Here is a 12901-nt window from a genome sequence, read left to right as displayed (position 1 = left end):
AAGGAGTGCAAAGAGGAAGTGGAACTTGAACTTGACAAGCTTTTCTGGGATCTCCATGAGTTGGGTTTTGAAGAGGAGATTGAAGGTTTGAGTTCGATTATGTAGAGAGAGAGAGAGAGAGGAGAGAGAGATTGTGGGGAGGTTATCTATCTCTCACAGTGCAGAGATTCTCTGAAGGGAAAATGCTTCGTCCTCTGAGCTTTTGTTTTGGAGTGAGTAAAATTGTTTATTTTTCCACAAAGGGTAAATAATCCTTTCATATTTTAATGGTAATTACCTTGCACCTTGTTTACCAAAATGCCCATCAAGTTTCAAATTCTTTTTCTTCTTATTTTACCTAAAATGCTCTTAAAGTATTTTAAACCATTTCTAATGATTGGGCTAAAAACTAAATTTTTAGCCCGGAAAATTTAGCTTTTAGCCCAAAAACAACTTTTCTGCTCCAACCATTCTAGCCTAAAATTTTAGCCTAGGATTATTAAAGAATGAACTTAGGCTATTTTTTTTGTTAAATTAATTTTTTTTTTAAAAGATATATGTAGACTATCGTAAATTAATTTTATGAACATTTTAACCTAAAAAATTTTAAATTCCGATAAATATTGGGTGGAGTTCACTCCGATTTCTGGACTAAATTTTTGGGGAAAATTTGGCATTGGTTTAGCATTCAGCATTTAGCCCAAAATTTCCCTTTGGGTTGGAGTGGGTTTGGGAGAAAATTTTGGAAGGTAATTTGGCTTTTAACCCACCATTGGAGTTGGTCTTAAAGGAGGAGGAGCAGTCAAAAAGTCCACGTCAACAATAAAAGTGAAAAATACAACGTTTTCCAACTCAACTGTCAAATTTTTACATGGGATGACATGGATTTGACATCAAGGGTGGATTGACAGCTATTTTTAGTGATTAATAAAAGCTTTTTACCATTTTTAAAGCAATAAATAATAGTTTAAATTTGACATATAAGATGAAGAGTAAAATTTAAAAAAAAAAAAAAAAATCAAAATGCCACATAAGACTTCAATTAAAATTTTTGGTGTAAAATTTGACACTTTCTTTAAAGATGTTATTTTTTCTTTAGGTTAAACTATTAATTGCAGTTTGCACCATATGGTTTGAGACCATTAACAGTTTGACTTTAGTCTTTTGAAAGTTAGCAATATACATTATCCACCATTAAAGTTCATGTTACAAAATGTTACACCATTTGTTAATGTATCGGTGTAAATATCAAATTAACTACTATTGTCAGATATTGCAATCGGTGAACTCATTCCGTATTTACAGACATTACATTGGTATCACGTGGATTCACAGATACCCTCGACAGTAAATTAGAAATTCCGATACATATCAAGTGATGAAAAATTACACATGCGACACCAATCCAATGTTCATTTTAGATAAATCAAACCTCATCTATGATCACATACAAAAATTATTGGAGAAGAAAAAGATGGAGGATCTCCGAATTTGAGTGCAGAAAGAAGCACATTGCTAGCTTTAGCCAGCTTAGTTAAATACAACTCTGAATGTATGACATTATTTTGTTTGCAATAAACAAGAGGTGTTAGGGGTTATTCATAGGGGTGCAACTTGGGTTGGGTTCAACCCAAATCCGTCCATGTTCAACCTGGTTCCAAACAACTTGCCCAACCCTACCCAACCTCAACCCAATCAATTTATTGGGTGGGCTGGGAATGCTTGTCTGCCCATTTCAACCTAAACGCAACCTAATTTCTAGCCTGAATTCTCTCATGCACATATTACCTGTCCCACTTCATATTATATAAGCAAGGTACAAGTTTATGGATGACTAGGAATGATAATGTTGCTTTTATGTTTAATTTGGTTGAAACTTTGGTATTCTCCTAAAATTTTATTTCAACTTCACATGGTTGACACATTACTGTTTAGTTTAACTTTTGTGTAGACGATGATGTAAAATTGAAGTTTATAATATATGTTGACGTTGTTTGGTACAATATTTGAATTTTTTTTTTTTTTTTTTTTTTTTTTTTGCAAAATAAGGACTATGAACTTGTAAGATTGAACTTGATAAAATTGGGCAAACTCAAATCCAATCCCAATCCAAGTACCTGAACTCAATTTAAACTCAAACTTGAATAAACCCGCATGAACCCGAATCCAACCCAAACGAGAACAGTGAACGTTGAATTAGAGTTGAGTTAACTATCTAACCCACCCAACCCGTCCAAGTTGCTCCCCTAGTCACTCGTCTTGTAATCGGGCAAGTGTGAATGCAGACTCTTCCTCCCGAAGCTCAATTAGCAAGTTTTAGGATTCATCTTATTTTTTATATTATTGGTTTCTTATGAAAGTAAAAAAAATAACAAAGGGTATTAGGGTCATTTTCGATGAAAACAAAGCGTATGGGTGTTGTTTTTCACAAATAGACAAATTGTTGTGCTGCTTGTTTTGAACCGAAGTCTTTGTTTGTTTCTGTGAAAGTTAAGATCTAACACATGACTCGGTGGGCACAAAAGTTTTTCAAAAAGACAATAATTATTCTCTACCTTTTGAAATTCGTTCTAACAGTAACAGTAAAATGGATTAAATATTGAAAGCTTTAACAAAAAAAATTATCAGTACTGTTCATTTTAACGAAAAATCGTATTTTCAAATTAAAAAGTCAATTTTGATACTATTCACTTTACGTTTTATTTTGTTCTTATCGTTAAAATTCAAAATTTTTAAATCATTTTCATTAATTTTCTTTTAAATATTAGGAAATCCATTTCAACCTTCCTTTCTTTTCATGGTGCTGATTGTGTCAAACAAAAACGGGTCAACAAAAAGTTCGTTTAATTTTCTACATTTTTATTAGCGTTAGAATTGAAGGGACACAGTTTTTGACAACTTTCTTTGAAAAACTACAAGAAACTAAGGCTCTGTTTAGTATTTTTCTCTTCCATCAAAATTTACTTCACTTTAAATTTAACAATTAAAAAATATTTGGTAAAAATAAAATATTCTTCTTATTTTAAAAGTAATGACCTTCAAACATTAGCTTTTAAAAGCAGTATGTATGTTGCTTTAAAAGATGCATTAATAAAAAGCAGGGTGGTGCATTTAATAAATATTTTCAATTGTTGTAACATCTTCATTAATTTTTTGAAAATGATATATTTACCTTTCCACACACATTTTTATCTCTTAGAGAATAAAGTGACCGCTACCACCTTAGACCACCATTGTTGCTTCTACCACCACCATAACCACAACCTCCGCTACTGTGACCACAACAACTAGACCTGTCAATTTATTACACGACCCGTTAACACAAAACGAAAATAACGGGCTTCGGGTCAACACGATAACTAATCGGGTCATTATCGGGTCACACGATAATAACCTGTTAATAACGGGTCCTTAACAGGTTTACACGAGAGTGACACGCGGATAACCTGTTTTGACACGATAAGAAAAATGCTATTTTGATGATTTTAATTTTTTAAACTACTAAAAAAAACTTACTATAAAATGCAATAGATATAATGAATATGTATATATTGTTTATTAATTATTATTCTATTATTATTCTATATAAATTTTAAAATTTAAGTTTTATTTATTTATTTATTTTTATAGTATATTATAGGCAAAGATTGAGATTAAAAATCATAAAACACATTAAAAATAAAAATATCAAGTAATTTAAAAATACCAAAAACATAAAAAAATTATATTAATTAATTTCCCACCTAATATTTCAAGAGTTTCATCCATTTCCCACCTAATGTTTGGGAAATTTTGCAACCTATATCCATCCATTTCCTGCCTAATGTTTAACCCAAAGAAAACAAATAACCAGCTTTTTTTATTTTTTTATTTTTTTTTATTTTTTATCTCTTATAACATTTTAACTTGAATAAAAATAAAATATGTAATAAAAAACATAAATGTAATTTTATTATTAAATATCATCACATACTAATTGAAACATAGTCTAATTAACACTTAAAATATATAAATAATTAATATATTTATTCCAAGTCATCAAAACGATAAGATTCACTAACGCTTAAAGTTTATTTATACTTTCATTAAGTATAACATCAATGCGTATCCCATCAAAATGATGAAAGTATGAATAAACTCTTAAGTGTTAGTGAATTTATCGTTTTGACGGGATACATATCCTACAAAACTAATTTCAACAATCCAACCGTCAAACTTGTTTATACATGCTTCGAGATCGCATACTCCAAAAATTGCAAAAAACAAACATTCAGAGATGAAGTAATGAGACAAAAATTTTCTACGGTTATAAACGAAAAATCACAATTTAACGGTTATTTTAACTCCGATTTTGATGCTTTTTTACAGCTACACTCCTTGACCTTATATGAATACAATGAATGAATTCGATCTTCAATTTAAAATATTTACACTAGTGGATACCACAAATCTTATGTTATACTTAATGAAAGTATAAATAAACTCTTAAGTGTTAGTTAATGTATCGTTTTGATGGGATACACATCCTATGAAACTAATTTCAATGATCCAACCGTCAAACTTGTTTATACATGTTTCGAGATAGCATACACCAAAAATTGCAAAAAACAAACATTCAAAGATCAAGTAATGAGACAAAACTTTTCGACAGTTATAAATGAAAAATCACGATTTAACGGTTATTTTAACTTTGATTTTGATGATTTTTTACAGCTACACTCCTTGACCTTATATAAATACAATGAATGAATTCAATCTTCAATTTAAAATATTTACACTAGTGGATACCACAAAATCTTATGTTATACTTGATGAAAGTATAAATAAACTCGTAAGTGTTAGTGAATCTATCGTTTTGATGGGATACGCATCTTAGAAACTAATTTCAACGATCCAACTGTCAAACTTGTTTATATATGCTTCAAGATCGCATACGCCAAAAATTGCAAAAAACAAACATTTAGATATCAAGTAATAAGACAAAACTTTTTGACGGTTATAAACGAAAAATCACGATTTAACGGTTATTTTAACTCCGATTTTGATGATTTTTTACAGCTATACTCCTTGACCCTAAACAAATACAATGAATGAATTCGATCTTCTATTTAAAATATTTACACTAGTGGATACCACAAAATCTTATGTTATACTTGATGAAAGTATAAATAAACTCTTAAGTGTTAGTGAATCTATCGTTTTGATGTGATACGCATCCTACGAAACTAATTTCAACGATCCAACCGTCAAACTTGTTTATATATGCTTCGAGATCGCATACGCCAAAAATTGCAAAAAACAAACATTCAGAGATCAAGTAATGAGACAAAACTTTTCGACAGTTATAAACGAAAAATCACAATTTAACGGTTATTATAACTCCGATTTTGATGATTTTTTTACAGCTACACTCCTTGACCCTAAATGAATACAATGAATGAATTCAATCTTCAATTTAAAATATTTACACTAGTGGATACCACAAAATCTTATGTTATATTTGATGAAAGTATAAATAAACTCTTAAGTGTTAGTAAATCTATCGTTTTGATGGGATACACATCCTACGAAACTAATTTCAACGATCAAACCGTCAAACTTATTTATATATGCTTCGAGATCGCATACGCCAAAAATTGCAAAAAAACAAACATTCAGAGATCAAATAATAAGATAAAACTTTTCGACGGTTATAAACGAAAAATTACGATTTAACGGTTATTTTAACTCCGATTTTGATGATTTTTTACAGCTACACTCCTTGACCCTAAATGAATACAATGAATGGATTCGATCTTCAATTTAAAATATTTACACTAGTGGATATCACAAAATCTTATGTTATACTTGATGAAAGTATAAATAAACTCTTAAGTGTTAGTGAATCTATCGTTTTGATGGGATACGCATCATACGAAACTAATTTCAACGATCCAACCGTCAAACTTGTTTATATATGCTTCGAGATTGCATACGCCAAAAATTGCAAAAAAACAAACATTCAGAGATCAAGTAATGAGACAAAACTTTTCGACGGTTATAAACGAAAACTTACGATTTAACGGTTATTTTAACTCCGATTTTGATGATTTTTTTACAGCTACACTCATTGACCCTATATGAATACAATGAATGAATTCGATCTTCAATTTAAAATAGTTACACTAGTTGATACCATAAAATCTTATGTTATACTTGATGAAAGTATAAATAAGTGTAGATTTTTAAAACCCTCCAAATCTCATGAACAATGTTATTTATTTGAGTGAAAAATTAATAATAATAAGTGTGAAAAATGTAATCACTCGTAATGAAAAGCTTTACAACTTTCATTAAGGGGTCAACTCCGAAATTTAGTATGTATATACTAATTTAGTATTATGTTTTACATTTTTTTGGGTCAAATTATGTTTTTCTTTTCATTTTTATTGATTTAAAATATAATTTTCTTAACAGGTAACAGTCGGGTCATATTACCTGATAATAGTAACGGGTTGATTTTGGGTCGGGTCATATTACCCGTTTACTTTAATAGGTATTACACGACACGACCCGTTAAGCTATCGGGTATGACACGAAAACGACACGAACACGAGAAACACGACACGAATGCCAGGTGTCAACAACAACGGCCACTATAACCATTGCCACATCATCATTACCACCACCACCGCCATGTCCACCATAACGATAACCACCACCACTATCACCACAACCAGAACCTCCACTACCACCATTGTCACCACCATCATTGCCGCCATCGCCACCGTTGCCACCAAAACCATAGCCGCACCACCGGCGCTACTATTGCCCCTATAGCCATTGTTACCTCTGCACCCCAACCATCACATCCCACTATTAGCACCACCACCGTTCCTCCACCATTGCTGCTACCATCACCACCATTGCAACCACCACCATTGTCCCCGCCATTGCTATTGTCATTCTTACTCTAAACGCTTTTACGCTGCTTTTCAAACTCACAATACTTTAAAATACAGTTAATCAAACGCTCATTTGTTTTACTTTACAACTGATTATTTATAAAGCACAACATAAACAATTATTATTATTTTTTTTAAATACAGCAATCCCAAACTGACCCTAACACTCGGATACAATTTGAAGAGATGCATTTGTTGACTCTTTAATAAAAAGACTAGACTAGGTTGAAAACCAGGTATAGGAAGCAAGCACAGGGACAATCCTTTTCATCAAATGAAAATCTGTGCTCTCGTTTCGGCCCCAAGTCAACCGGTCCAGTCCAACTTTGCTATTCTCCTAATGCTCATGTGGTCGATTAGAAACGCGCATGCAGCTGTGGAATGGTAAAAGCGGGATGCTTGATAAGAGCCGGCAAAAGCACCCAGCCCAGAGACTAGGAAATTAGCCATGTTAACGACGCAAGTACGTACAGCAGCATTACAGACGACGATTCTCACTATATAGGCCAAAAGAAAGGACGGCTACTCAATGTGCATGGACATATATGGCCGTTCTGCATTGTTTACACAGCTTCACCTAGAAAACAGAAAACAAAAAACAAAAATGATGAGTTAGCTACATACCATTTGTGATAAAAGTGCATAGACAATAATGGAAAACTTAACGGAATTGGACGGTACGGAGATAAACATAAACAACGACTTTGATATATCGAATGGCATAGGAAGGAGGGGCAAGAGATGTCCAATAGTGAGAGGTATTTCTTATTTTTCGGTCAATAAATAGTGTGAGGGTTAGTGATGGCTGCCACGCACAAGTGTTTGATGTTGAAGATAAAACGGCCTTGTGTTTACAATACAATGTGATTTGTTATAATTAAGCTTAAGAAAACACTTCCAACACCCACCAAATAGCTTCTCTCTCTACGTTTCTGCCCTTTCTCCCTACATTTTAGTGGCATCAGAAAATACAGAAATTGCCAGCTCCTACGACTTCTTGATCAGCATCAAACATGGCAATTCAAGGCTAATTACGGTACGTACTTTGCTTAATTTTTCTCCAATTTCCGATGTTTTCTTTTATGTTCATCTCACCATTTCTTAGGCTTTTACCATTGTTGTGTCAAGTTTTTTCTCCACCATTTCATTGATTTTTAACTTTTTATTTTATAAAAAAATTTCTTGATGTGTAAGATTGTCTCCAAGGTCGGCCCTGGAATTTTGAGAGTTTTGGGTGAAACTTAATTAAGACCTTCACATGATTTAATACAATTAAGAATAGTAGAAATTTTTTTATCATGCATTATGAACGTTGTTTTTGTCTAAAAAATGTCGTATAATGATGGTTAAAAAAATTGTATATGCAACTTAATACGATTAGTATGATACACTAAGTTACAAGAACCATAATTTACACAAAACCATTATACATTTCCATATATAATATTTTTACAATTTACCAAACTTCGATTAGTTATATTTCCTAATTTTTCACTTTGATTTAGAACAAGGTTTTATTGAATTTTTTTGTAAGAACTTCACATTCATCTGGATAACTATTTTGAAGGATCCAAGGGATTGACCATGCAAATTTTTCTGGAATTTATTTACTTGGTTTCCGTTAAATTTTTATTTTAGTTGATGAAGGATGCTTTTTGTGAAACAGATCACCCTTGGAGCTTTGGGAGATGCAACAACAAAAAATGGAGCAACCAGAAGAGGAGTTGAAGAAGGTGAAGGCGCAATTGCAAGCAGTGGAGGTAGAAAGAGATGGAGCTGTTGATGAACATCGAGAGATGAAAAAAGTGGCAGACGAGGCCAACGTGAGGCTTAGTGAAGAATTGGTAACTCAGAGCGATGGCAGGAACGACTCAGAATTAAATTTGACGACGGAGTTGTTGTCGAATGCAAGGCAAGAACTGAAGAGCAAAGAGGAGATTATTGAGTCTTTGAAACTCGAGTTAGGGAAGGCCAAAGATTTGGAGCTCAAGTTGAGTGAGAAAGTAAAAAAGTTTGAAGCTCAAGCAAAGAGTTTAGTGTCTCAAAACGAAGAAAGAATTCGGGAGTTGGAGATCAAAGCAGACCATGCGAAAATCTCCGATGCTCATACGAAAGCTTTACTGTCCGAAAGTAAAAAAAGAATTCGCGAATTGGAGATGAAACTGGCGGAGAATATGAAGTCCACCGAGGCAGAAGCTCACACAAAGGCTTTGTTATTCACATGTGAAAAAAAAGTTCGTGATTTGGAGCTAAAACTGGCAGAGAAAACGGAAAACTCTGATCCTCACATGAAGGCTTTATTACTCAAAAGTGACGAAAGAATTCGGGAATTGGAGCTCGAACTGGCAGAGTATATGAAGTTTTCTAACGCAGAGGCACAGAATGCGGAAACCTCTGAGGCTCAAACGAAGGCTTTATTGCTCAAAAGTGACGAAAGAATTCAGGAATTGGAGCTCAAACTGGCAGAGAACATGGAAAACTCTGGGGCTCATACAAAGGCTTTACTGTCAGAACGTGAAGGAAAAATTCAGGACTTGGAGCTCAAACTAGCAGAGAATGTTAGCGCCTCCGAGGCTCACACAAAGTCTTTATTGTCAGAAAGTCAAGGAAGAATTCAGGAATTGAAGCTCAAACTGGCAGAGAAGATGGAAACCTCGGAGGCTGACACGAAGGATTTATTGTCTGAAAGTGACGAGAGAATTCAAGAATTGGAAATGGAAATAGATAAAAGGAAGCAATCAGAAGCAAGAATTCTTGATTCATTGATCACCCAAACAAACCAACTTGAGCAGACCAAGGCTCTACTTGAAGGGGCAAAGTTTGAGATTGCCTCCTTTCACAAGAAATTGGATAAATGCGAAGATGAATCCGATGAAAGTAGTCAAGATAGTAGTGCATCTCAGCATCATGATCAGCCCGAATATAATATTTCCATGAAGGAGGAATTAGAGAGTCTCAAGTCTGAGCTTCAGATGGCAAGGGAGAATCTGGTTGATGTCCAAAAAAAGGAGCAACTCTCTACCTCGAAGGTTGAGAAGTTGCTTGACGAGATGAAAGTACTTAAACATGAATTAAAGTTGGCAACTGAAGCCGAAGAAAATGGGAAAACGGCGTTGGATGATCTGGCTTTTGCACTGAAAGAAGTTGCGACAGAAGCCAACCAGTTGAAGGATAAACTTTGCATGAGCCAAGCAGAGTTGGAGCACTCAAGAGCACAAGAAGAACATCTAAATGCGATGTTAAAAAGCAACGAGGAAAGTCATAAAATACTACTGGATGAAGCAAGGAAAGAAGCCGAAAGACACAAAAACATTGCTGCCAGGTTGAAAATAGAACATGAAGAGTCAGTTTTAGCATGGAGTGGGAAAGAAACCGGCTTTGTTAATTGTATTAGAAGAGCCGAAGAGGACAGATGTGCTGCACAACAAGAGAACTTTAGATTGCATGAGTTGGTTCTAGAGACAGATAATAGAGCCATGTTATCGAAGGAAGAAAATAGAAAGTTGCGCGATATACTTAAGCAGGCGTTAAATGAAGCAAATGTTGCAAAAGAAGCTACTGCCATTGCTCAAGCCGAAAATTCTCGACTCAAAGATACTCTGGCTGGAAAAGAGGAGGCCTTGAATTTCCTTTCTCAAGAAAACGAAAATTATAGGGTAAATGAAATAGCAGCTCATGAAAATATTAAGGAGTTAAAACGGTTGCTTATTGAATCGTCAAAGAATGAGGAAAAAGAGAAAATACCAACAAAGGAAAATGATTGCAAGAAAGAGGAGAAAGAGAAAACGCCGTCAAAGGAGAAAGACTGCAAGAAAGAGGAGAAAGATAAAACGCCATCAAAAGAAAAGGAGTCGAAGAAGGAGGCTAAGGAGAAAACATCATCATCAAAGGAGTTGAAGAAGGAGGTCAAGGAGAAAAAACCACCAAAGGATGTGAAAAAGGAGGATACGACGAGTAAAGAGAAACCGCCATTAGCGGGTGATGCAAAAAAGGAGGATAAAGAGAAAACATCGTCGAAGGATGAGAAGGACACTACAACATCTCAAAATGGAAGCATATTTGGCAAAGTTTTCAGTTTCAATCTTAAGGAGCTCAAAATTTCAAACACGCATGAAGAAGTTGTTGTTGACGGCGATGATGAGATTGAATTAGATGAGGCTCTCAAAGGGTCGATATTTGAGGTAGCCTCTCCGGGGTCAGCTACACATCACCGCAGAAACTCTTCTTCTACGTTCACAGACGATGGAGAAGGATTCCATTCAGATGATTGTGATCATCTAGATGGAACTCAGGGTGAAAATTCAAGGAAAAAGAAAGCATTGCTACGAAGATTCGGAGATCTTATAAAGAGAAGCACTACCTATAGTACCAAAAAGGAACCATCGCCGGATACGAAAAAGGAACCATCACCGGATACCCAAGAAGAAACATCACCAACCAAAAAGGAACCTTCACCAGAATAGTTAAAGCTGTATTTTTTTTGTATTGTTCTTCTAGTTTTGATACTCAGTAGTTTAGTCTGATTCTTTCTGTAACATATACATCTAGAGTTTCGTTTAGATTTTCTGTACATATTCATCTAGTTTGTATGATTTGTACTTATAATTTGTTGTAATCATATAACGTATTTAGTTTTTTTATCACAAAATATATAATTTTCTCTTTTCCACCACAATATTTTCTCTAACTTGAAGTGCATACAGGTCATTTTTGTTGTCTCTTAGAGAAATTGACTAACTATTATTCACAAGATTATACTGTGATACAATGATTCTTATCTACCAATGATTCAATTTTTAAGAAAAAGGCAACCATGTTTACGAAGAAAAGGACGAAATTAATAAAAAAATCTAAACCCTAAACCCTAAGTCCTAAACCATCTCAAATTGTGTGTCATTTCTTTGTCCGCATAAGAAATGATAAGGGAACTCTCTCAAAGTAAGATTCTTCAGGGACTCTCTATCATCTTACATTTTATGTCAATTTTCGTGCCAATAGGGTAAGACATTTGGCACAAGATGACATATTGATAGAGAGTCCCGCTTTTGAAAGAGTCACTTTAACATTTTTCTTCTCTACACTCAAAAGGAATCCGCTGTGAATATGTTGTGGAAGAAAGAAGTAGAGAAAGGAGGGGAGAGAGAATAAGAGCATTTCTAAAGGAGATGTTAAAACTATCCCATAGACATACAACAGTAGAAAATGATAGCAAATTCTCTCCAACCGAGCCTTCTATTTTTTGCATGGCGCTGAGTTAATCAAAGGCAAAACCTTTTGCTATCAAATTTGACAACAACTATTAAATTCATTCAATAATTTTTTAATGGTTGTAATGCAATATATAATAAATGTTGTGTGTTTCAAGTATGGATCCAGATCCTCTCTGGACCAAAAGGAACTGAGCCCACTCATCAAATGATTCGTGCTATTGAAATTTAACCCAACGACTACATGTTAGACTTATTCCAGCAATCAGATTCAGTTACATAAACCACTACCATGATCAAAACACAGAACACTAATCCTTATAAAGTAAAACATACTAACTTGAAGAATTTCCATTGGAAACAGCCATGGGTGTGCACTATTGATCTGAACGCAGCAACTCTTCTTCTCTCTGTCAGGATGCTTTTTACTCTAACCAAGAATAGGACTTAGTTCCAACAAGAGCACGCACCTGTGAGAGGAGAGAATGCCATATATATACATATACACATATCCTTCTCATATTAACATGTGGATTCCCTATTAAAATCCTTATGGGAAACAACTTGTGTTTTCCTATATCAGTTTACTTACTGCAATAAAATCCTTTATTGACAAGAACTGATATTCATCTTCTATAAGACTTTCTTATCCTTATTGGATTGGAATAGCTAATGCCCGATCATCTTATCTCATGTTTATACTCTTACATTCTCCCACTTGAACATGAGACAAAATCAAACATAGCTTTTACCAATCATAAGAAGTGATCA

The 12901-nt window shown here is 34.0% G+C and overlaps 1 protein-coding gene across 1 annotated transcript; it reads left to right on the top strand.

Moving 5' to 3' along the window:
* Positions 1–8611: 8611 nt before the first annotated feature.
* Positions 8612–11573, top strand: LOC103946261 (WEB family protein At5g16730, chloroplastic-like). The gene has a single exon (XM_048574851.1). The coding sequence runs from the start codon at positions 8612–8614 to the stop codon at positions 11384–11386; it is 2775 nt and encodes a 924-aa protein (XP_048430808.1). The 3' UTR covers positions 11387–11573.
* Positions 11574–12901: the final 1328 nt, after the last annotated feature.

Source organism: the organism of the source record quoted next, unplaced genomic scaffold, assembly GCF_019419815.1.
Source record: "Pyrus x bretschneideri cultivar Hongxiangsu unplaced genomic scaffold, Pyrus_bretschneideri_v1 Contig75, whole genome shotgun sequence".
NCBI classification, from domain to species: Eukaryota; Viridiplantae; Streptophyta; class Magnoliopsida; order Rosales; family Rosaceae; genus Pyrus; species Pyrus x bretschneideri.
The sequence above is the reverse complement of the archived record's forward strand: the minus strand, read 5'-3'. Positions and strand labels throughout refer to the sequence as shown.